Source organism: Emydura macquarii, unplaced genomic scaffold (assembly GCF_026122565.2).
Source record: "Emydura macquarii macquarii isolate MOO-44397 ecotype Brisbane River unplaced genomic scaffold, CSIRO-AGI_Emac_v2 contig_2205, whole genome shotgun sequence".
NCBI lineage: Eukaryota > Metazoa > Chordata > Testudines > Chelidae > Emydura > Emydura macquarii.
Genome location: NW_027132342.1, coordinates 25635571 through 25661192, shown reverse-complemented (window position 1 = coordinate 25661192; position 25622 = coordinate 25635571). Strand labels below are relative to the sequence as shown.

The 25622-nt window shown below is 42.5% G+C and overlaps 1 protein-coding gene across 1 annotated transcript; it reads left to right on the top strand.

Annotated features, from left to right (window-relative positions):
• Positions 1–3863: 3863 nt before the first annotated feature.
• AMDHD1 (amidohydrolase domain containing 1) lies at positions 3864–24327 on the top strand. Its single transcript, XM_067559777.1, has 9 exons — positions 3864–4015; positions 7468–7574; positions 9415–9479; positions 12464–12741; positions 19579–19804; positions 20793–20917; positions 22969–23062; positions 23481–23641; positions 24059–24327. Exons 1-9 carry the CDS (start codon positions 3879–3881, stop codon positions 24171–24173), a joined length of 1308 nt encoding a protein of 435 aa, XP_067415878.1. The 5' UTR covers positions 3864–3878; the 3' UTR covers positions 24174–24327.
• Positions 24328–25622: the final 1295 nt, after the last annotated feature.

Sequence of the window (25622 nt, the reverse complement as noted above, 5' to 3'; positions counted from 1 at the left end):
CGGAACTGTTGAAATAGACAAAATGTTTTTAAAAAGCATTAGTGTTATAATATTAAATCTGGTAAACACTTTAGGCCAGTTTGTCTTTTGGTTTATGCATATAGACAAATAGAGTGGTAAGGCACATAATTAAATACTACCATGCACAGATACAGGTTTGGGTCTTATGCACATACCTGGGTGTACCTGAAAGTTTTCTGTGAGTAAAATATAGAGGCCTGGTGAACACTGGACCCAAAATATTTGTGGGCCAACGGAAGCAGTATTAGCAGTACATACCACGATGGGGTCTCTCATCAATTCCTATTTTAATGCATAAAATAGTGTCATCTGAGACTGCCAAGCTATCCAATGAGAACTCCTGGAACAGCTCAGGCACATAGGGTGGGATTCACAAAGTTACTCAGGTGCCAGACCCCGGAGTTAGATGCCTAAATCTGGGGCTTAGGCACCTAAATCCCAGGTTAGGCTCCACTGTGATTCACAAAACTCCCACCAAACCCTCTAGGGGCATAAACTCACTTGGCACCTATGTTCCTGCCTCTGAGCATGAGCACCGCTGCCTCACACTAGGTGTCCAGGTGCCTATCTCCCGCCTAAACACCAGCGTGATTCACTAACCACATTCAACCACCTGTCTCGTGCGAGGGGCCCAACCCAGCAGGCATGCTCAAATGCTGCCTACCGGCTCAGGTCACATTCAAAATCCAGCCAGGGGAGGCGGTGATGGTGCTGCCACCCACTTTATAACTTTTGGCGCAGTGGCTAGAGAACTCGCCCAGGAGATGGGGGACCCATGTTCAACTCTCCCCTCTGCCTGAGGGGAAGAAAGGGTTTGAACAGGAGTATCTCGTCTCCCACCTCTCAAGAGCGTGTTCTAACCACTGAGCTGTTTCTCGGTGGTCCAATGACTCTAATTATTTAATCTACAGTGGAACAGCTTCAACAGGAGAGATTTAGGAAGCCCCCATCAGAATAACCTATCGCTCTGTGGTTTGACAACTCTCCTGAGAAGTGGGAGATGGAGATCCCTTTTTCAACCCTTTCTCCTCATCAGACAGACAAAGGCATTGAAGCTGAGTCACCCACATCCCAAGTAAGTGCTTTAACTACGGGGATAAAATAAAACAGGCAGCAGCAGCACCACCTCCATCTCCAGACATTTTGTGTGTAGTTAGGCACCTGCCTAACTCATTCTCACTAGAAAATGCCTTAAAAAGCCACCCGACTCCAGGAGAGGTTCCCAGTTTGTGAATGCTAGCAAAGATAGGCGCCTAAGTCCAGCCTATCTCTGAGAGGGACAAGGCTTAGCACACACATCCCTGTCGTTGGCATCTCCCATTGGCTAGCTTAGACAGCTCCCTACTAATCGTGCGGGCTTTTCTGGATCACAGTCTAAGGCACCTCTCTCTCACATCATTGTACAAGGAGCCTAGGTGCCTAACTCAGCTTTGTGAATCTAGCCACCTAAAAGTTAGGCCTTATCACACGGAACATCATAATGCCTAAGTCTCTTTGTGAATCTAGCCCACACGCCTTTAACCCTCAACCAACCCAATGGCTAATCCTCTGTCTGCTTCAAGGGAAAAAATGTTTACAAAGAAAGAGACCTGCTTCTGCATTACTGCCCAGGCTCATGACTGGGGAGAATGATGCCACATCAGAAAAGATGTCCAAACACTGTCAATTGCTAAAAAACCCAACAAACTGTTAAGACTTTAAACTACCTTCAAAATATTTGTCCCTACCTCACAGTTTGTCTCATCTGAAGAAGGGTTAGCTCACTAAGGCACATCCAAGGAGCCTAACATGTGTTTATATTATTATATTTTAATCTCCATGTTACAAAAAATATTGGCAGGAGGCAGTCTAGAGAAGGGCAACAAAAATACTCAGGGTAATGGAGCGACCATTGTATGGGGAAAAAAATGAAGAGCCAAGCAATGACTAAACAAGAGAATGCATCTGTAGTCTACTAATATTTGACGGGCACGCACATTAAGGAGGAAGAAATGATTTACGGTGATATATAGGGGTCTGCCTAAAAGTGAAAGGTGGAAATTAAGAAATGGAACATTTAGGATGAATACCAAGAAAAATCTTCCTGACAGTGAGATGTGTTAGGCTGTAGAATAGTATACCTGGGAAAACTGTGAAGCCCAATTATTCTGGACTTTTAAAAGTAGACTGGACAAAGCACTAGTTGCGTATGGGTGGGATGGAACAATCCTGCATTAACAGGGAGATGGGATGGATGATCTAATAAGTCTTGTCCACCTCTAAGTTTTCAAAATGTTGTCGAATCCTGGAAGATGATTGGCTGGCATGAAGGTACATTTATATTGACTGTAACTCTTCTGCTGATGGTCCTCTCTGTTATCTGCTGAGCTCCTTTCCATCCCATTCATGTTGCACAGAAAAAGTGGAATAATAGCTATATGTGACAAGGTTGGTGGCAATCATTCAAGAAGGTCTCTGCCTACCAATAGCACAAGGAGAAATGGCCAAAGATTTCAAACGTACGTACCTGAAGTTTAGCTTCAAAAATCCATATTTTGGCACTTAATGAAAAGTTGCCTGATTTCCAGAGGTGTTAAGAATCTGTAGAGCTCTCATTGACCTTAGTGGAATTTATAAATGCTCAACTCTTCTGGAAATAAGGTCAATTTTATTTAGATATCTAAATATGGAATTAGAAGCCTAACTTCAGACACCTAGGTTAGAAGATTTTGTCCACAGCATTATATTGTTCTCTTTTCTTTGAAGAGAGGAGAAAAGCTAAAACGTTCATTTTGTGAGTAAACATTCCAGCTAAAACTCTCCTGTCTCCAACTGTAGAGGGGGCAGTATAATCCAAATTGCTTGTTTTAATCTTGGTGGAAATCAGATAAATGATCACTCCCTAACCACATTTGGCAAGGGGCATGAGGCACATGGGGATGGATTCCTGTGAGGCTGGCCTGGCCTGGAACTTTCAGGGTGAACATTCTAAATTAAGAACCAAAACATGCCAGGCGCCTCCCTCTAACTGTAACAAGAAAATAAGCAGATGGTGTCTGCATCTCCACTCTTAGCACAAAGCAGGATTAACTGGCCACTTGGGGGTTTGCCTAGCAAAGGAAAATCTCCAGATGACACAGAACCACTGGATGACCTGTGGCCAGAAATCACACTGCACACTCCAGCAGACCCCAACTGGCAGACTGGCCCCTTTGGTGCTATTAGGAGCCAGCACCATTTGCAGCGGTCCTTCTGGGCCTCTAAACTGCTGTAGACAACCCCCTGCCCAAAGCCAGGTTTGAGAGGGCATAAGGAGACCAGACAGGCACAGAAAGGGACTGTCCCTTCTGTGTGTCCGAAAAGCACCCAGGGACATCCTGGGCTGTACCATTAACAATCATCAAGCCCCTTCTGCCATCCCCCGGCCTCAGCCGGGCCAAGCAGAGCCCCGCCACTCCCGAGGACTCTGGCCTGGCTTGCTGATGACCCTGCTGCCTCCTTTCCCTCCCAAGCAGCGGGGCAGCTCCCCCTAGAGCCTAGACACGCGCGCGCGCTCACCCGGCCAGGCGGGGCGCAGCCGAGCAGCATCGGGTCAGCCGCGCCGACGGGGACTGGAGACTGTCGAGCGCCGCGCGGGGGTGGGGCTCGCTGCTGGGCGGGCGCAGAACAAGAGGCGGCGGCGGCGGCCCCGCAGGGTGGTCGGAATCCAGCGAGGAAACGCCCCTTGCCCCAGCGCTGCCCCGCAGACTTGGAGCTCAGCTCAGCGCTCCCCCCCCCAGGCTCCAAGTCCACGGGGCTGCTCCTGGTTGTCTCTTGGTGCGGCTGCTGCGCAGATCCAAGCTCCAGGGGGCTGCTGCCGCCCCTGCCCCTGCCCCGACATGGCTGGCGAGCACCGGCTCTTGCTGCACAACGCCCAGCAGCTGGTGCTCATCTGCACCCAAGGCGAGAAGTACCTCCTGCAGGCGGGCATGCACAACCTGGCCGTGCTTGACCATGCCAGCGTGGTGATCGGCAAGTAAGTCTGCTGCGGGGGTGTCTGAACCCCCTGACCAGCCTCGGTACGGGGCAGCTGTCTCCTCCTGAACAGGCACTTGACGGGATGCAGCTACGGGGCATCTGCTTCCCTTTTTCCTCGGCGCCCTCAGATTAAGCGAATCAAGTCTGGTGGTGCATAAAGTTATTCGTTACCTCTTTTTAAAAAGCAAATTCTTCCGCTCTGCAGGGTCTCCTTCCATTCAGACCCCGACCTGGCATTTTGTGTGTGCTGGAATGACTATTATTCCATTGAAAAAGTACCTTTTTATCGGAATCCGTAATAAAATATTCCCAAATGCTTATTTACTCATTGCTTGTGGCTGAAGATAAGGGGGGATGTTTTTTGTGTGGATTAACTCTCCCTAGAAGGGACTCTGTAGACTGGAATCCATAATGTTAACTTTTTAAACTAGAGATTCCAGTTAAGAAACAAAGTTATTTTGTTGTTTTAAAAAGACAGCCTTTGGTGTGGGTGTGCTAAGACACTTGTGACATAAATTGCTATGTCTAAAACTTCAGTGTCATAGTGCTGAAGGTGAGACATGACTCAAACTCTTTTTAAATGAGTAGGCTGAAAAGTAATGTAAATTCTGGAATAATAATTATATTCTGGGTAGTTAGCAAATTATTTAGCCCCTGATCCTACAAAGACTTAAGCACATAGTTAACTTTATGCAGGAGTAGACCCAGTGAAGTCTTTACTCATAGTGTGTAAATTTAAGCAGGTGAGTAAATCTTTACAGGATCAGGACCTTAGAGCCAACATAAAGCCTCGGTTTTTAATGAGGCTAATGAAGAGTTTAAGGCAAGGCAGCTAATGGGAACAAGGATATGGAGGTAGAAATTATCACACCCAATGTGGATAATGGAACTAAATCCGGGGGGGGGCAAATAATCTCCATCCAAGAATATTAAAGGAACTAGCACATAAAATTGCAAGCCCAATAGCTTCTGATTGTTCACCTGTCAGTATTGATTTTATTTTTTCCTATTTGTGTATGATTTATTTTTGTCTCATACTATAGAACAGGGTGAAAAGGAGATTATGATTTATTTTAAATTAATATTTCATAATTTTGACTACCTCAGTCAACATCTCTCTAACTCTTTTCTCTTTTTCAGACTAGTCTTTCTGGTCTCTCAAAGATAAATCCTGTCATGTCACTGACCACGCTTTCTGCCCTCCCTGGACCTTTTCAATCTCTGCTTTAACTTTAAGTGAAGTAACCTGAACTCGATAAAGTAATTTTAAATCAGGATTGTACCATTACCCATGAAAAATGACTGCCTAAGGAGGAGTACTGCAGAAAGGGATCTGGGGGTCATAGTGGATCATAAGCTAAACATGAGTCAACAAGGTAACACTGTTTCAAGAAAAAGCAAACATCATTCTGGGAGATATTAGCAGGAGTGGTGTAAGCAAGAAGTAATTCTTCCATTCCGTGCTGATTAGGTCTCACTGGGACAATTCCAATTGTCCAGAGAGGCAATTATTGAGAGGCAATTCTTGATTTAGTCCTAAGTGGCACACAGGATCTGGTCTAAAAGGTGAATATAGTAATAGTGACCTTAATGTAATTAAATTTAACATCCTTGTGGGGGTTGGGGGAAATACCAAAGAAACCCAACACAGTAGCATTCAACTTCAAAAAGGGGAACAACACAAAAATGAGGAAGCTAGTTAAAAAGAAATTAAAAGGAATAGTCGCCAGAGTTAAATGCCCACAAGCTGCATAGAAACTTTTAAAAAACACTATAATAAAGGCTCAAACTATATGTATATCCCAAATTTAAAAAAAATAAACAGTAAAAGGAGCAAAAAATCACCTTGGCTAAATGACAGAGGAAAAGAGGCAGTCATAGACAAAAAGACATCCTTTAAAAATTGGAAGTCAAATCCTACTGAGATTAATAGAAAGAATTTGAAGAGCAACTAGCAAAAGACCCAAAAACTAACAGCAAATTTTGTTAAATATATCAAAAGCAGGAGCCTGCCAAACAAGGTGCTAAAGGAGCACTCAAGAAAGACAGGGCTGTCGTAGAGAAGCTAAATGAATTATTTGCAGTCTTCACTGCAGAGGATGTGAGGGAGATTCCAACATCCAAGCTATTCTTTTTAGGTGACAAATCTAAGGAACCGTCCCAGACTGCAGTGTCAATAGAGGAGGTTTTGGAACAAATCGATAAATTAAACAGTAATAAATCATAAGGTCCAGATGGTATTCACCCAAGAGTTCTGAAGGAACTCAAATATGAAATTGTAGAACCTAACTGTGGTATATAATCTATTGCTTAAATCAGTGTCTGTAATTGATGACTAGTAGATATCTAATGTGATGCCAATTTTTAAAAAGGCTCCAGGGGCGATCCTGGCAATTACACGCCAGTAAGCCTAGCTTCAGTGCTAGGCAAATTGGTTGAAACTATAGTAAAGAACAGAATTATCAGAGACGTAAAAGAACACAATATGTTGAGGGAGAGTGAACATGGCTTTTGTAAAGGGATATCATGCCACACCAAGCTATTAACATTCCCTGAGGGGAGGTCAACAAACATGTGGACAACAGTGATCGAGTTGATATAGGATACTTGGACTTTCAGAAAGTTTTTGACTGGGTCCTTCACCAAAGGCTCTTAAGCAAAGTAAGCAGTCATGGGATAAGAGGGAAAGTCCTCTCATGGATCAGTAACCAGTTAATAGAGTGGAAACAAAGGGTAGAAATAAATGGTCGGTTTTCACAGTGCAGAGAGGTAAATTGCGGGGATCCTAAAGGGTCTGTACTGAGAACAGTGCTATTCAACATATTTATAAATGATCTGGGTAAACAGTGAAGTGGCAAAGCTGGCAGACAATACTAAATTACTTAAGATAGTTAAGTCCAAAGCTGACTGCAAAGAGTTGCAAAGTTCACAAAACTGGGTGATTGAGCATCAAAATGGCAGATGAAAGTCAATGTTGACAAATGCAAAGTAATGCACATTGGAAAACAAAATAATCCCAACTATACATACAAAATGATGAGGTCTAAATTAGTTGTTACCACTCAGATTTGGTAATAACAATATACTGGGCTAACGAATACATTGGCATTTGCCTTTTGAGTTACAGATACATACAGGTATTACTTCACAAATAGAAAGGGCCCGCAAGTTATCATCCCAAGGGAAGAAAGCTGGCAGGGTGTGGGGATGGCCTAGGCTTATTACAGATGTTTTGAGATCCATAGGATTTCCTCATAGATCTCAAAGCATCCACATGATTAGCAAACAATCTTCCTTGTCCATTTTCACAGTCCAGCAAACAATGACCCCACCACATCTCTGAAAGGATGATGCATCAGTAGCTCCTAAATACAACTTGCTGCGTTTCCTTTTTAAACAAACTCAATTTCAGCAAACTCAAGCTTGTTTGACCATGGTTTGTTTTTGCAGAGATGGCTGTATAAAAGCTATAGGCCATGCAGATGCTATTCACCAGCAATTTTCAGAAGCATCATTTGAAAAAATAATTGACTGTTCTGGGAAATGCATATTGCCAGGTTGGTGTATTTTTTTAATGTCAATGGTGCAAAACAGAATGGTTGAACAGTATATGGATAAAGCACAGGTTCCTCAGTTACTCAAACACACCCCAAACTTCTTTTCTTTGTATAGTTCAAACCATACATAAATTAGGCGCTTGGTATTTAAGCAACCAACCCCCTCCCCTCACGTCATCCTTTGAAATAATTTAGGGTGCCTTTGCTCTCCCTCCTGAGGTTCAGCTTGAATCAGATCAAGTGCAGGGCCTTCTTGGTTTAGAGACCAAGCCTGCAACTCTGAAAAGGCCCTTTGGACTACTACTCTGGTCATCTCCAATGCTAGTTGCAAAGTCTGTTCACATGGGCCTGTTTACTTTTGACCTTTTCAGCTGTTCTTTTTCCTTGGGTTATTTATTTTTTTGTTGGCCAATTTTTGGTTTGGCAGAGTTATCGGCTCCCTCTTAGCCACCTATTTGTTTTCACTGTTTTTGTAAATTTTCTGAAGTCCCAGATACAAAATTCTATGAAAGACTCTTTTATCTAATACATTAAGGCTAGATTGACAGAATACCTGGAGCCCTGAATAAAGGGTGGCACGTAGCTATTTCCACACACACACTCCCTCGTGCCAGGAGCCATTTAAGAATGTAATTATGACTATAAAGGTACACACAATGCCACTGCTGGTTTCCTTCTTGCTCTGGGGGAAAGTAATCTGATCCATAGTTTATAAGGGCAAAAGGGACCATTGTGATCACCCAGTCTGACCTCTTCTGTAACACAGGTCACGGGACTTCTCTAAATTAATTCCTGTTTGAACTAGAACGTATCTTTTAGAAAAACATCCGTTCTGGATTTAAAAATTGCTGGCGATGGAGGGTCCACCATAATTCCTGGTAAGTTGTTCCAATGGTGAATGACCCTCCCAATGGTTAATTATCCACGACTGACCCATTCCAATAACAAATGACTTCCCACTCCACACTAGCTCAGGTGAGTTGGTTGGAGTGGCAGAGTCAAAGCTCCACAAATTCCCCACCCTTTTCATTCCCCTTCCTGTCTACCCCTGGAGCCCACTCTCCCCACCCTGCACACAGACTGGTGATGTGGGTCAAAGTCAATGGGACTTAGGGTCATAAGTCACCTAGGAGCTTCTGAAAATATTACATAATGTAAAGTCAATCAAGTGTGTCGTATTTATGAACTTTAGTAATATTTTTAGCATCTAAGTTGCTGGACATCTATCTTCTCTGATACAGACTCTGTCACTCACTGGGGCTGATTTCACAGTCTTTACGTAGGGAAAGCTTCCTCTGCAGGCAGTCATCTGTTGCTAGAATAAGTGCCACAGGATCAAGCCCAGTATATGAAGTTTGCACTTTTAAAGGGACATCAACATGAAATCTAGTCAGTTGTTTCAAAGTAAGTTGAAAATTGTTTCAGATACTGCACCTCCTTATAAGTCCTCCTGCCAGTTTTCCTGTTGTGAAGAAATGTTTTTCTCTCTCCTGTTGCTGTGCAAAAGATAGATAAACAACATGGGAAACTGACTGACAGACGTACTATCCAGGAGAAACAGTTTAACTCCACACCGAGTGCTACCAGATGCACTAAAAAGCCCTGAAAAAAAGATTTTTCCCCCCTGAATATCCTCATTATAGTAATCATAGGTGTTTTTTGCAATAATATAAAGTAAAAGACATTTTTCAAGACAGAAGTATGGGGGGAGGAAGGGGTATAGGTTTTTTCTTCAGCTGTCACTGTCCCTTTAATTTGCTTTCACTTTCTCAAGTTTTTCCTTTTCCCAAACAATGAAGTTTCTGCAATTCATTTATTTTATTGTTGTTTCTTTTTTTAGGTTTGGTAGATGCACATACCCATCCAGTGTGGGCTGGTGACAGGGTTCATGAGTTTGCAATGAAGGTAATTTCACAGAATCACAGATTTGGCTTTTTTTTTCCCTCCTCATATTTGCTTTCTCAACTATCTTTGCTTTCTCTGCGCTCTTATTTCTCATGTCTGGAAAGTAGTATCAGTTATATCATATAGAATGTAGGATCAGAGAGGAAACAATGGCTTTTGGAGACCCAGGACAGAGACAGATAGAGGGTTGGAGCCAAAGGAAAAAGGATGGGAAAACAAGGAGCAAGAGGAAGAAGGAAAGAGAAAGGAATCCAGTGGTTAAGGGGAAGTGAAATAGGGGACAGACAGAAGTAAGAGAACACAAACCTTATAAAAGGTAGAGAAAATGATAGTGAAGAAAATGAGAATGATATTGGGAGATGGAAAAAGGAAATTAAAGGATTAAAGAAATGAAAACATCACAACATAAAGGTGAAAATTATTTTATTTATTCAGACACCTAGAATTTGTTTCTGATGTAATCCATATGGGGGAATGTTGCTGAGTGCCAGAAGGAGAAAGTGTAAGTGTATTGAGGAAAAAATTGAAGAGAAACTGAGTTTGCACTATGGACAGGGAGGTTCAAAAGCCCAAATGGATGGATGTAGGGAAGGAGGAAATGCAAGCACCTGAATGGCTTGAAATAAAATGTTTTCACCTCTGCAGTGCTTTTTTCTGTGGCATGTTTTGTTTTTTGGAATATCAGTGTGTGATTTCAAATTGGGGGAGGAGGGAGTTAATATATGCTTGTTTATCTATATATTACAGAGATTGTAAGGTCTTGAGGGCAAAGACTGTCCCACACTCTGCTTATACAGCGTCTAGCACACTGCAGCTCCATTCTCTGTTGGCCCACAGGCAACAGTATAATAAACACGATTAATACTTAATAATAGAGGTTTCATGTGATGTTGTTAAAAGAGAAATGAGAGGTGATACATAATTGATCCCATGAAAGGGAAAGGGAAAGAGAGGGAGGGATAATTTATCATGAGACAGCCTGGTATCACAACATGGTGAAGGGGCCTCCTATGACTTTATCCTAACTGGAGTCCTCTCCAAAATCCTAAAGCTGGTCCTGCTAAAAAATGATGACATTCAGGTAGTGCAACTGCTGGGTAAAACTATGTCAATGGTAAAATAGACCAACACTACAAAACCAATAGTAGTAACTACTTTGAGTAGGACAAAGTCCAGTTCATTGCGTCTTGTTTCTTCCTTCCCACCTTCCCCAGACCCCCTTATTTTAAACAACACAAGTTACAGGCAGATATGAATTCTAGGATTTTGCCTTTAAATCTGTTTTAAGAAAGGGGATCTGATCTCCTAAAGGACTTTGCTCCTTTCTGCAACTCTTCCACCTCCGAAGAGAGTTCTGTCTAAACTAAGCATCAGACACAGTCCTGCGCTCCTACAATGGACATTCTTAGAATCATAGAACCAAAGAATGGAAAGGACTGGAAGGAACCTCGAGAGGTCATCTAGTTCAGTCCCCTGCATTCAAAGCAGGACTAAGTATTATTTAGACCATCCCTGATAGGTGTTTGTCTAACCTGCTCTTAAAAATCTCCAATGATAGAGATTCCACAACCTCCCTTGACAATTTATTCCAGTGCTTAACTATCCTGACAGTTAGGACATTTTTCCTAATGTCCAACTTAAACCACCCATGCTGCAATTTAAGCTCATTGCTTCTTGTCCTGTCCTCAGAGGTTAACAAGAACAATTTTTCTCCCTCCTCCTTGTAACAACCTTTTATGTATTTGAAAACTGTTATGTCCCCTCTCAGTCTTCTCTTTTCCAGACTAAACCCAATTTTTTCAATCTTCCCTCATAGGTCATGTTTTCTAGACCTTTAATCATTTTTGTTGCTCTTCTCTGGCCTTTCTCCAATTTATCCACATCTTTCCTGAAATGTGACACCCGGAACTGGACATAAACTCCACTTGAGACCTAATCAGCGTGGAGCAGAGTGGAAGAATTATTTCATGTGTCTTGCTTACAACACTCCTGCTAATACATCCCAGAATGATGTTTGCTTTTTAGCAACTGTGTTATACTGTTGACTCATATTTAGCTTGTGATCCACTATGACCCCAAGATCCTTTTCCTCTTTCCTAAGCAGTCATTTTGTGTGTGCGCAACTGATGGTTCCTTCCTAAGTACTTTGCAGTTGTCCTTGTTGAATTTTATCCTATTTACTTCAAATATTTCTCCAGTTTGTCCAGATCATTCTGAATTTTAATCCTATCCTCAAAAGCACTTCCAACCCCTCCCAGCTTGATATCGTCCGCAAACTTGTTTCAGTTTTCTGGCTGGTGGCTTCTGCTGGAACAAGCCATGTTAAATCCAACTGAATGCACAGCTGGGAGGAAATACTTAATTCAGCAGTGAAATAGATTGGTTTGGGGGTTTTTTGTAGCACGACAGCACTGCCAGAGTCTTTTGGGGGCCAGATTCAGCACTGGTGCAGGGAACTTGTGTCTCCCTATTTAATCCCCTCTATGAGAGCTAAGGCAACCCTGAGTGCTGCCCTAACTTGTACAATTGCAGTGAGGCAGAATTGCCATGCCACCAGCCCACCACAGAACACCAGCTGCTCCAGAGTGGTGCAGTAGTCCACAGAGCTGTCTCTGGGGTTCCAACAGACAGTCTTCTGCCATTGAGGTATTCCATTGCATTGGTTTGGCTGGCACAAAGGAGCCACGGGACAGGGGTGAGTTTCCTTGTTACCTTTGCTTATCAGCTTCATCTCCACTTTACTTCTTTTCCCATGAAAATGAATTTGTGATGGCAGGCCAGAGCTAGGGCTGGTAACCTCTTCCAGGCTCCGGGGGAAAAAAAAATCTTCACAAAGATCTCTTTATGGAGTTTCCCCCACATAGTTCCATCACTGGGATGGGGTTTTTTTTCTCTCCACTGTGGATTAGGCCAGATGCACCTCACAGAATCCCTTGAATAAAATGTGTAGAATACCCATGTTCAAAAGAGAATTTTGTTTTTAGCTGGCAGGTGCCTCCTACATGGATATTCACCAAGCTGGAGGAGGAATACATTTTACAGTCGAACACACCCAGAAAGCCTCAGAAGAGGAACTGTTCAATACTCTCAAACACCGACTGCTGCGTATGCTCAGAGCAGGAACCACTTTGGTGGAATGCAAGAGCGGATATGGTTTAAACCTAGAAACAGAGCTTAAAATGCTCAGGGTGATTGAACGGGCTAGATGGTTACTGGATAGCAACATTTCCTCTACGTACTGTGGAGCTCATTCTGTGCCTAAGTAATATGATTTATTTTTTCTTGTTCTTTTAAACAATATTACTATCCTATTATTTCACAAAATATGATTGCACTGCCTGAGTGGATAAACTACAAACTGATGTCAGATCGTACAGAAATAAATGAGAGGAGTGACAGAGCCAGGTGGTGGGTGAAGGAGGGTGCAGCAGAATTTGCCTGCCTCAGACAATTTGTTTGGTGGTTTGTGGGGTTCGTGTTTTGTTTTCTCCAAAATGGCAACAGAGTGTTTTAGAAATAACATTTGACAAATAATGCTTTCCTAAACTGAAAGTAGAAGTAAGTGAGGTAGCATACTGGTGTGATGGTGGTCAGTTATGAAAAAAGTCAGACTGTTAGGTTTTATACAGAAATCGACTGGATTCAGCCAATGGGCATATAGCCATCCTTTGCGGTTACAACTCCACGCCGTATGGATAACTGTCTCCTAGGAGTGTGATCCCAGGATTTAGGTCTTACTGCTAAAAGGAAGCACACTCTGGTTATCTAAATAATTGGACTAATAGCACACATTCTGATTGATCAAGAAGGGTCCAACTGTAGTGTATTAATTAACAAAACAATCCATTCTTTCTCCTTTCTTAGAAAAAAATATTTTTATTTCCAACGGAGAAGATAACTAGTTGGGTTTATGAGACTTCTCTGTACTACAGAGTTAATGTCATACAGAATGACAGTAGGTGTCCCGGACAAATGGTGTTATATAATAAGAGTACCGCATTTTGACAAACTGAGAAGTGGGCCTGGTCAAAACCAGACATGTAACAGAAGAATGCATAAAGATGTAGAAATCATGTAAAAGAGTGCCCTAAAATGAGTCCCCTGCATACCAGCACCTACCCATCCCCCATTACATTCATGCCAGTTTGTTCTGCTTTAATCAATTATTAAACTATTTCACATAGATTTAGGATTTTCTTAAATTTCTCACAAAAAGGTTTTAAGGGGTTTCTTTTTGGTAATTTTATTTTTTTAGCAAAATATTTTTAACAACAATTTTTCAGTTTCTGTTTGGTATTTTGTTTAAAAAAAAATTACTTGGAGAATTTTGACCCAAATGGTCAAAGCCATTTTTTGTGAAAAACATTTTTTTTATCAAAAACATTTCAAGCAGTTCTGAAAACTAATCAGCTGGCCTTCCAGATAGCAATAGTTTACCTCAGAATATACCAGGGATTCTCAACACGTCACAAGGTTACTTACCAGTAACTGAAGTTCTTCAAGATGTGTTGCTCATGTCCATTCCACTATAGGTGCGTGCACGCCTCCATGCATGGTTACCCGGAACTTTTTTCCCCTTAGCAGATCCCATAGGGCTGACTCTGGCGCTCCCTGGAGCCCCGCGCACATGCCATGGTATATGAGGCACTGCCAGCCCTACGCCCCCTCAGTCCCTTCTTTCTGCCAACTCCGGCAGTGGAGACGGGTGGGTTGTGGAATGGACATGAGCAACATATCTCGAAGAACATCAGTTACTGGTAAGTAACCTTGTTTTCTTCTTTGAGTGCTTGCTCATGTCCATTCCACTATAGGTGACTAACAAGCAATACCTGGGAGGTGGGTAGGAGTTACCGGTGAGCTGCCCTCAGCACGGCTGTGCCGAATCCCACGTCCTCTCTCGTCTGCTGGACGATGGCATAGTGGGACGTGGAGGTATGCACCGATGACCAGATGGCAGCTTTGCAGATGTCCTGCAGGGGCACTCTCTCCAGGAAGGCTGTAGATGAGGCTTGAGCTCTGGTTGAGTGCACTGTGATGGTTCCCAGAAGCGGCACCTTCACCTGCTCATAGCAGAACTTGATGCATGATGTAACCCACGAGGAGATGCGCTGGGTGGAGACAGGTGAGCCTTTCATCCTGTCAGCCACTGTGATGAAGAGCTGTGTTGATTTCCAGAACGGCTTTGTACGCTTGATGTAGAAGGCCAGGGCTCGTCTCATGTCCAGCGAATGCCATCTCCTCTCCTCCTCCAAACCGTGAGGCTTGGGAAAAAACACGGAGAGAAAAATACCTTGGTTACATTGAAATTGGAAAACCACCTTGGGTAGGAAGGCCGGATGCAGCCTCAGCTGGACCTTGTCCTTATAGAATACTGTATAAGGGGGCTCCGAAGTCAAGGCCCTAATCTCGGAGACCCTCCTGGCTGAGGTAATGGCCACCAGGAAGGCTACCTTCCATGAATGCATGAGCAGAGGGCATGAAGCCATGGGTTCGAAGGGGGCCCCATGAGTCTCGAGAGGACCAGGTTGAGATCCCAGGGAGGCACCGGGTCACAGATCTGCGGATAAAGCCTCTCCAGTCCCTTGAAGAACCTGACCAACATGGAATGGGAGAACAGTGATCTTCCCTCTAGCAGCTGATGGAAGGCCAAAATGGCCTCCAGGTGAACCTTCAACAAGGCCAGCACCAGACCTGGAGCTTTAGCTGGAGCAGGTACTCCAGGATCACCTATATAGGTGAGAGACTGGGTGGAATACCCTGGGACTCTGCCCAACAGGTAAACCGCCTCTACTTAGCCTGATACATGACCTGTGTGGAAGGTTTCCTGCTGCCAAGCAGGACTTTTTGGACCTGCACCGAGCAGGCTCTCTCTCCCTCTGTCAGCCACAGAGCTTCCAGGCCGTGAGGTGCAGGGAGTCAAGGTCCAGGTGCAACAGGCGACCGTAGTCCTGGGATAGAAGGTCGTGCCGTCTCAGGAGCTCCAGAGGTGGGGCAATCGAAAGGTCCAGCAGCATGCTGAACCAGTGCTGTCTCGACCAGGCTGGAGCAATGAGTATAACGTTCGCTCTGTCCCTCTGTATTTTGAGCAGAACCTGGGGCAGGAGCAGAATGGTTGGAAACGCATACATGAGGGCCCCTGTCCAGTCCATGAAGAACGCGTCAGAAATGGACCCGGTTTTTCAACCCCGGAGCAAGCAGAACCTCGGACACTTTGTGTTCCAGGCTGACGCGAATAGGTCCACTCAGGGAACTCCCCACTTCTGGAAGATCATAGCCACCACCTCTGGGTGCAATGACCAGTCGTGGCAGGGTAGAAACGACCTACTGAGGTGATCCGCCTCATCGTTCCTCACTCTCAGGAGATGAGGCCATCAGGTGGAAATTGTGCCTCACGGCAAGGTCCCTCAGACGGATAGCTTCCTCGCAGAGGGCTGAAGAGCGCGCTCCCCCCTGCCTGTTTATGTAAAACATGGCTGCGGTGTTGTCCGTCAACACCTGCAGCACTCTGCCTGTCAGGAATCGGAGGAACCCCCTGCACACTAGGCGAATGGCCCTCAGCTCCTTCATGTTGATGTGCAGGTGCCTCTCCTCCCCCGACCACAGCCCCTGAGTACCTAGGTTGGTGCTGATGTGGGCTCCCCATCCTACATCTGACACATTGGAGATTAGGGTGACCAATGGGACCAGTTCCCTGAACGGAACGCCCTTCATCACTGCCCTGGGAGTCTGCCACCAGTTTAGGGAGGCTAAGATGTGCGGAGGAACTGTGACCACCCTGTCCAATGGGTGTCTGCTCGGCACATATACCGAGGCCAACCATGCCTGAAGCGGTCTGAGCCTCAGGCGAGCTAGTCTCACTACGTACGTGCAGGCCACCATGTGGCCTAACAGCAGTAGGCAGTACCTGGCTGTTGTCATGGGGCATTGGTGCAGCTGGGGGATGATAGAGACCATCGCCTCGAAACATGACTGAGGCAGGAAGGCTCTGGCCTGGGAAGCGTGCAGGGTGGCCCCAATGAATTCTATGTGTTGCACTGGGGTTAATGTGGACTTCTGCTCATTTATGCTTCATCCTCTTCGGCACCGGTGATTTTGCTCGGTGCCAAGGGCGGTGCTCTTGGCACCGAGGTCACGCTCGGTGCTGAGGAGGAGCAGGCCGGCTCGGACGCCAGGCGGAACACTGTCTCCATCAGCAGGGCTTTCAACCAGATCTCTCAGTCCTTCTGAGTCTCTTTCCTGTGGGCTTCCCCCAAGCACTTAAAGCACCGATCGTGGGGGTCGCTGAGCAGGAAGGCCTTCCCGCAGGAGGCACATGGCTTGAATCCCAGCACCCGGGGCATGGCCCGGCCGCTCGAAGTCCCCGCAGGGACTTGCCTTATCTGTAACTACACTTAACAACTACTTAACTAACTAAAACTAACTTAGAATATCAAAGAAGTCCAAACAAGGGGAATAGTACTTGCTGCGAGCAAGGCTAGTTCCAGCATCCGTCACAGGTGGAAAGAAGGAACTAGGGGGCGTAGGGCTTGCAGTGCTTCATATATCACGGCATGTGTGCGGGGCTCCAGGGGGCGCCGGAGCTGGCCCTACAGGATCTGCTAAGGGGAAAAAAGTTCTGTATAACCGTGCATGGAGGCGTGCACACACTTATAATGGAATGGACATGAGCAAGCATTGCAAGAAGTATCATAGTTTCAGCCTCCAGGCCTGATTCTGCTCTCTGATGATGTAAATCAGGTCTAATTTCAAAGAAATCAGTGAAGATACACTGTTGTAAACTAGAAAAGAAACAAGCCCTGGGCTTCAGAAAATGATCAGATTTTAATTGCCTGAAACCAAATCAGTACATAGCACAGTCTACGGTGTTCTGCTTTTCGCTTCTTAAGAGTTTCCTCAGTTCTGTTTACAATTCAGGTACCTGTGTCTAGAAGTTTCCAGTCCCCAAATTCTGCAGGTCTTCTCAGGTCCATGCCTCAAACGCTTTATACCCTCTGTATGTATATAAACAGATACCCTGTAAGTGATGTTTAGTGACCTCTATCTCAGTTCATGCCATGATTCTTTTTTCCACAAAAAATGGTGCACTTAAGTTATTTATAAATTATACAAGCTTTTAAACAGGCAGAGATAAAAACTAAAGTCAGAACCACTGTCTTTATTTAAATCCTTACACTTTGATACACATCTGTTATAAAATAGCACTCATCCTTTGCTCTAGGCTCTCCTTGATCATTCTTAATCATACAGATGTCAAATAGACCACTTCTATAACACTCCTTAGGTTAATGTAACCATATCAAAATCTTATCATAAATCTTATGACTGTAAACCATTTCAAAATCATTTTCCTTAATCCAGAGCAAAATAACAATGAGAAATGCTCATTAGACCCTTCAGGAGTTGTCATAGTAGCTGTTACAATGCAATTGTGTAACATCCCATTAAATCACACGCCAGTTTCTACGTTTGTGTCAATATAGTATCACATCACAAGTTATGGCTGCTAATGGCAGAAACATTACCCAGAGGTTCTTTGCACCGCAATGTTTAGCCAACTGTTGTGATTTTATAAGGAGTCTTGCAACATTTGGTATTTTTCTTTAAAGCACCAAGTCCTGGAATCATGAGAATCTCAGCTTTTCTCTTTTTAGTAAGTTTCCAGCCTTCATGGTTGCAAAAAAAAGTTGGAAAACCATAAAGGCTTAAAACGCAGAAGGCAAATAAAAATCCACCATATTATTTTAATGATGATTTTTAAGATTTTTGGGGTGCCTGGCTCATGATTTTTGAACACTTGGGGTCAGCAATGTTTTCCATGCTGGGCAGATATTTTGAAAGTGAATTCCAGAGGGAAAGTCTCTTTTTTATTAGAATGATTGCAGTCTTTCAATGTATCTGTTTGGGGGCATTACAGCAAATAGAACAAAAAGAATGGAATCATACTTGTCTTTCTTTCATTTTCTAAAGGCTCTAGAGTTAACCTTCAACCCACCTTCTTTCACAAACTGCTAAGCCAAAGAAAAGAGGGAAGGCTGGAGAAGGCAAAAGCCAAATCAATCCCAACAACTGTTTTAACAAGTGAACAAAAGAAAGGCAATGGGCCAGATTCTGTTTTGATTTACAAACTGTGAAACCTCGTCTGTCAATGTGAGCAGAATCTGGCTCCTTGATATTACTGCCATTGTAAAACTCCTACAGACAACTCCAAACAGCAGAGACATATTGCATGTGTGCCGGGCTGGGGCAGTGTTGTTTTTGTTTGTTTTACAATGGATGAATTAAAGGCAGAGATGTCATTCCAGGTCTTTTAGCCTCCGTAGTCGTCAAAGGTACAAAGAAATAAAAAACCCTTTTAAAAAGGCACTTACTGAGCTCCTGTAGGTCATTTTCATGTACCAATGGCATTCCAAAGTGGTTGTGACAGTCACATCAGCATAGTCTCTTGGAAGCTGGAATGCCTCACTAAGACGAAACCAGCTCTCTGTAACTGAAGGACCTTTAAAAAAAAAAAAAAAAGAGAGAGAGAAGTAAATTTAAAGTCAATTTTGTGTTGAATGCTCCTGTTAGCTTTGATATTTCAGGCATCTACCACTCAAGTTAATGATTTTTTTAAAAAGTGTCTGTAAGACATTTTTAAGGATAAAATGTAAGCAGTTCAGAATGTATAAATAGAAAAGTAGAAGAATGTTTTTTTTAAAGGGCAAAAACATTGGTTGGCATCTAAAGAAATCTGTCTTACAAATAATATAGAGGACATAACATAATCCTTTGAAAATGATATTAGAATTAAATCATGAATTACAATATTTTTCCTCTTGCATTGTTGTTTTTAAAATTTAAATAATAGATTAGGCTTCAAAACAAGGCAGTAATGGAAGTAAAATTCAGTGGTTTAGAAATGTTGAGAAACATTATCAACAAAGGTAAAAATATATGGTCAACTATACTTTTGGCATTTGCTAAATGTCTGAGGGTTTTTTGTATATAGCCTATATTTGTATATTTAACTAATATAGTTATTAAATACATGAATTTACAGTACTCCAAGGTTCAAAGGCTAAATCATTTTTATGTCTTTGTAACATTTTCTTTTCATTAGAGGGAAAAATGCTACTGAAGCCACAGATGACATTATCAATAACCATCTCCCTAAACTGAAGGAACTGAATTTAAATGGTGAAATACATGTTAATAATATAGATGTGTTCTGTGAGAAAGGTGTCTTTGATCTGAATTGTACCAGAAGAATTCTTCAGGGTGGAAAAGATATAGGGTTACAGATTAACTTCCATGGTGATGAACTCCATCCGATGAAATCTGCAGAGGTACTTCTTCCTTCCATATGCATTTAAACCATTTTTGCTTTTCATTTCCCTTTGAGAGAACTGATGCTTTGAGAAATTTACAATATTCCAAATCAATGTGTTGTTCTATAAAACTATGATAAGTAGTTTGTGAACTAAATCACCAGTACTACCAATGTGCAAAGTTGATGAATTAAAGATGTGGAACTCTTGACCTTTATTGGTAACTTGTCTACTCGCTATTCAAATATTGACTTAGCTTATCTTCTAGTAGTGAGGTAAATAGGAAAGATGGATATCTGTGACCCTGTTCATTACTGGTTCACTATTTTAAAAAATATTTATTTTTTCTCTCAGTCATGCAGTTCATCTCTTTCCAACAGTACAGACATTCCTGCTGACAGCAGCAAATAACAGCAATTCTGTAAAGGGGAATCTGAGTCCATACTTCGTCATCATTTGATCAGTGCCTCCTTTTAATCCTCCTTCATTAGTCTGTCAATTTTGTTGTATATGGAGAGCATAAGTCTTGACCAACATTGAATTCTTTACAGTGTGTCACTCTAGAATTGCATAGGTCAGTTTCTCCATTCTCATAAGAAGATCAGTTTCCAGTCAGCTCTCCTTCTGCACTAAATCTGTTTATAGTTTTATCCTTAGTTGTACAATTGTTTATATTCACTGAGTCAGTTAAAAGTTCTGTGCAAGGCATCAGTCTGACCAGATTCTTTTGATTACATTTTAAAGTGTTAATAGCTTTAACTTTGTAATTTTAATAATTTCATGAAAGTTTTACCTGCAGTAAATTAGCAGATAATTTGTCTTAAAATTAACTTATTCTTTAAAGATCACTCTTGAGTTTTTTTTAAAAGTGCTGTGTAAATAGGCCTTGGGTATCATCCTAATGAATTGTCTGTCCAAGCAGATTGATAATAAGAACATAGCTTCAGTGATTCATTAGTATCTGTTAGTAATTTTTCTGTTAAATCTTTCATTACAATCTGCTTAGCTTGGAGCTGAACTAGGCGCCCAGGCTATAAGTCACCTGGAAGAAATTAGCGATGAAGGCATTGCTGCAATGGCACGTGCAAAGTGTGCAGCTGTCCTTTTACCAACCACTGCCTACATGCTGAGGTAATGCCATTTTGATGGATTGGAAATTACGGCCATAACTGTAACAGCAGGAGCATTCTTTTGCCTCAAGAGTCTCATATTTCAGAAGGTTCTTGTCTTCCTTAACTCAGTCGTGGACCGTGGAAAATGGCCACACTTGTAAAAGAAGCTAGATGGGCCTCCACCCATCTTACTTCCTATGGGGTCCCATAAAATCTAGGCAATGCCCTGTTTTTGAGATGTACTCAGATGGGTCCCCCATCTGATGCATTAACTAAAGCAGCTAGGCATTAACTGAAGATGTCACCTTGCAAACTGGATTTGTTTTCAGTAATCTACATTACACATGCAGTATGTACATTTGCTCACTTGCAAAAGCTTCTACTGTATCTGATGTAAGGAAATGGACCACTTGTTTGCCTAACAAGCTGAAAAGGTTGCATGTAACATTTTAGCAATGTTGTTTAATTTTTACCTAGGCAACATCAGGTATTTTCAGAAAAGCTCTAGTTGCTTTTGACAGATATTTAAAATACAGATATAAAAACAACAATTAAATGGGCATCCTTGTTGTGTCCACAAGTGTGTGTCTACACTGCTATCAGGAGGTGTGACTGCAGCATGTGCAAGCAAGCCCCAGCTAGCTTTTGATTGAGTTAAATGCACTAAAAATAGCAGTCAAGCTGCATCAGCATGGTTAGACTCATAGACTTTAAAATCAGAAGGAACCATTATGATCATCTAGCCTGACCTTCTGCACAATGCAGGTCACAGAACCTCACCTACTCACTCCTGCAATAGACCCCTAACCTATGACTGAAGTTATCAAAGTCCACAAATCATGGTTTAAAGACTTCAAGGTACAGAGACTCCACCAGCAAGTGATCCATGCCCCATGCTGCAGAGGAAGGTGGAAAACCCCCCAGGGCCTCTGACAATCTGCCCTGGGGGAAAATTCCTTCCTGATCCCAAATATGGCGATCAGCTGTGGTGGATGGTGGCACAGGCTAGCCACCTGAGTAGAAGCCTGCCTGGGACCCTGAGTATGTACTTGAGCAACAAGTCCATGCTGCCATAGGTTCCCTGCTATTGTTATTTGAGTTGGCTAGATCAAAGGTAGCTCATAATTGCCTAAACATGCTGCAGCTGAATCTCCCAACTGCCATGTAGACATAGCCTAAATTAACCAACAAGAAACTGAAAATCAAAACCTTTGTTGTGTAAGAGAATTGTGTGAATTGACTTGTTGTTTATAAATCACATTTCCAGTCTCATACCAACTCTCTGTAACTTTTCCAAGAAGCCCAATTCAAAAGTATTGTACATGACAGGATTGAGGAAGTATTTTGACTAGCTAGTACACGGCCGGATCCTAAGAGACACTGAGCACCAGGCTAACAGTCTGATACTGAGAAGTGGTGAGTACTTCCAATAAAATGCTGAACACCTTCACCTCCTTTTGGATTTCATTGGTAACTGGGAGTACTTAGCACCTCACAGGATCAGACCCATGTAGCTTTCACTGGCTGCACAGAGAATTGCAGGTGTTCAGTATTTCACAAGATTTGGTCCAAAGATTCCAAGGTGTGCAGCTCAATTATAGGACAACAAGCTCACAGGTTGATCTTTGTTAGCAATTGTTTACTCCCTGAGATCATTGCAGCCAAGAAAAATGGAACAGAAGGGGGAAGTGAAAAACGTGAGCACCTCAAAGGAAAAATCTTAAAAGTATAATAATGGCCAACGATAATATGGTGTAAGGAACAGGTAACATTTTCTCACCAATGCACTAAGAAATATTTCTATGTAGAGGACGTAAATGATGAGCCAGGTCTTTGCTATCACTGAGAGGTTGCCACCAAAATTACAGCTGCTTCCAAAGCACTAGGTACCAGATTCCAGATGTAAAATCAATGGGGTTGCAAGTGTGTAGCTGAGAGCACAATTTGGCCTCTTGTTTCCAAAGTGTTGAGGTATCCAAATCCTGTAATACATGGACTTGTTCCTGCTGTAATTCAAAGTGTACTACCTAAACATACTGGATTGACATCTTTTTTTTTTTCTTTCTCTAGACTGAAGCAACCTCAAGCTAGGAAAATGTTAAAAGAAGGGGTTATAGTTGCTCTTGGCAGTGATTTTAACCCCAATGCGTACTGTTATTCAATGGTAAGCCATTCTTAATGCATATTACAGGACACACAACCGTTTATAGTCTTCTACTGTCACAACACGTGGGTAGTTCTTGCTTACTTAAAGAGAATCATTTTCTTAAAAATTAGACAGAGGGTTAGATTCTCAGCTTAGATGATTTACACGAGCTGAGGCTCTGGCTCAGAGTATTTTCTCTAGAAGCTCTTACAGAGCCAAGAGGCTCATGTTTTTCACATCTGCAGTGAAAGGTTTCATTTACGTAGGAGGAAGGGGCGTCCTATGTTCCCAATTCTTGTTTTGGAGTGGACACAATGCAGGAGACGAGTTACCTTTGTCATTCATACTTCGTGGCTTTGGGCCTCCCAGCATTACGGAAGAGGCAGCCTATTTGCATTATTGGTAACTCCTGTTTCCCCCTTTATTTTTGTATTAGCCCATGGTAATGCATTTGGCCTGTGTAAACATGAAAATGTCAATGAAAGAGGCTTTAGCAGCTGCCACCATTAATGCAGCTTATGCTCTTGGAAGATCCAATACGCATGGCTCCATAGAGAATGGCAAACAGGGAGATCTCATTATCATTAATTCATCAAGGTATGTACTTAAATTGTTGTTTTAAAACCTAATTTAACATACGGGCCTGATTCCTCACTGCCTTGCACCTTATGGAGTCACTTACACCTGTACATTAGTGGCATTTTGCACTGACTTTGCACTTATTTTCAGTGGGTATAAATAACTCCGGCGGAGAATATGGACCAAGATTTTTAAGACTATATACTCAAAGCCTAATACCACAACTATTTTGAAAGCACATTACAAACTTTTATGTGGAAACATTACAAGGAATTCTGTGCTGATTTGTAACTTACTGTCTTAATATAATATTGAGACAAAGGCTCGGTACACAATACTTGCTTCTCGTGATTCAAGATGGCCCTTTTGTTCAATGTATGCTGTGTACATGATCTCCTTTTGTGAAAATACATAAATGTTTTACTGTCGTTTTAGATGGGAGCACCTGATCTACCAGTTTGGGGGACATCAAGACCTGATTGAGTACGTTGTTGTTAAAGGAAAAGTTATCTACAAAAATGGGAGTTATGGGCTACTAAGCACGTACTGAAAGATGATAATTTAGAAGACTATTAACATAAAAATGAGATTGAAGTGTTTCAGTTACCCAAGAGCAACAGACAACTTGGATTTGTATTTTACTCATACACTATTTGTATGCTCAGTTTACTTGCTCTCTGTTAAAATAAACTTTACTAAGCATTTCCACTTGACCCATGTTGATATCAAAGCCAAACTTATTATTTATACCTTTAACATAAGGCATTCTTGAAACAGATACAAAAATCTACAAAAGGTAATGGGCCAGTGTTCAGATTCAGATCAGATTCATGGACTAGAGTGTGGGTCAAAGGGTTAAACTTTGGAATAGAGTTTGGAATCAGTGGGCCAGAATCTTGCACACAGTTCATAGGTGGTTAGCCCAAAATGGCCTTGTGAGCTCAGCTGATGTTTGGACATTTGTCACCTTGAAAGTCAGAAAAAGATCAGCTGTGAGAGTTCCACAATCTCATGACAGACTTTCACGCACCAGCTGTTCTAATATGCTTTAGGCTAGATCTGAATTGAAATATAAAGTCAGGTTAGGATTTAACGTGTGTGTCTTTTGTGATCATGGGTTGATCATGAATATGATGATCCTCCAACTCAGGCTAATTTTAAGTAGTTTCAAGGTTTGGGTTTCTTTTGTGGGGGCATCTTTCTCTTCCCCTTTGTATTTTTCTGTGGCTTGCATGCTCATTTGCAGCTATTTACTAAATATTATATCTTATCGTACCTCCATCCGCAACTTCACGACCTTTGTGTGGCTTCTCCATATAAAAAATACATACATACCATGCTCCAGATACTCCTCTTCACATAGACTACAATATGTAGAAGAGAGGGCAATGTAGCCGGCAGTCTTAGCCATCATATGCATAGTATGTGGTTTTTCTTCCCTCCAGTACTTGCTATCAATAGGGCTCTACCACTAATTTGACTGATCAAATATTCAGTAGCTGCAGAGTGAAAGGTTCAACTAATAAGATAATGTATGAAGGTAAGTGAATAGTTTACAAGGTTACGTAGCTGTAATGTTATTTATAAAGGCAATTATAGCTGGGTCAAGGACAGCCTTTCAGAGCCGTAGCCCCTTATCATTAATGAGGCCAATCACATTTTGAGCAGCCTGGAAATATCTGAAACTCATGACAAACATGAATTGTTCAACTTTATTCTGAACCTCTGAGCTGGCGGAGCCTTGAGCTCTTCTGCCTACTTCAAAAAAATGCATAAGCCCATAGGGACGCTTGGCATATTTCTTTGTCCTAATTTTATTCAAGCCAGAAAAGCCAAACTAAATACATTTGTGTGATAATTTAATGACATGCCTGTCGCTAGACATTCTCCACTGCAAGTAGATGTTACACCAGCTGTGAGTGTGGCTCCCAGTGTAACACATCCAGGGAGGCTGGAACAATGCATATAGTGGGGGTGCTGGGAACCATTGTATCGCTCT

Excerpts from the sequence above, each read along its gene's own strand:
- AMDHD1 (XM_067559777.1), top strand. The coding sequence starts at position 3,879 with ATGGCTGGCGAGCACCGGCTCTTGCTGCACAACGCCCAGCAGCTGGTG. Across the intron at positions 4,016-7,467 it reads GCCAGCGTGGTGATCGGCAA|AGATGGCTGTATAAAAGCTA; the intron begins GTAAGTCTGCTG and ends TTGTTTTTGCAG. Across the intron at positions 20,918-22,968 it reads ACCACTGCCTACATGCTGAG|ACTGAAGCAACCTCAAGCTA; the intron begins GTAATGCCATTT and ends TTCTTTCTCTAG.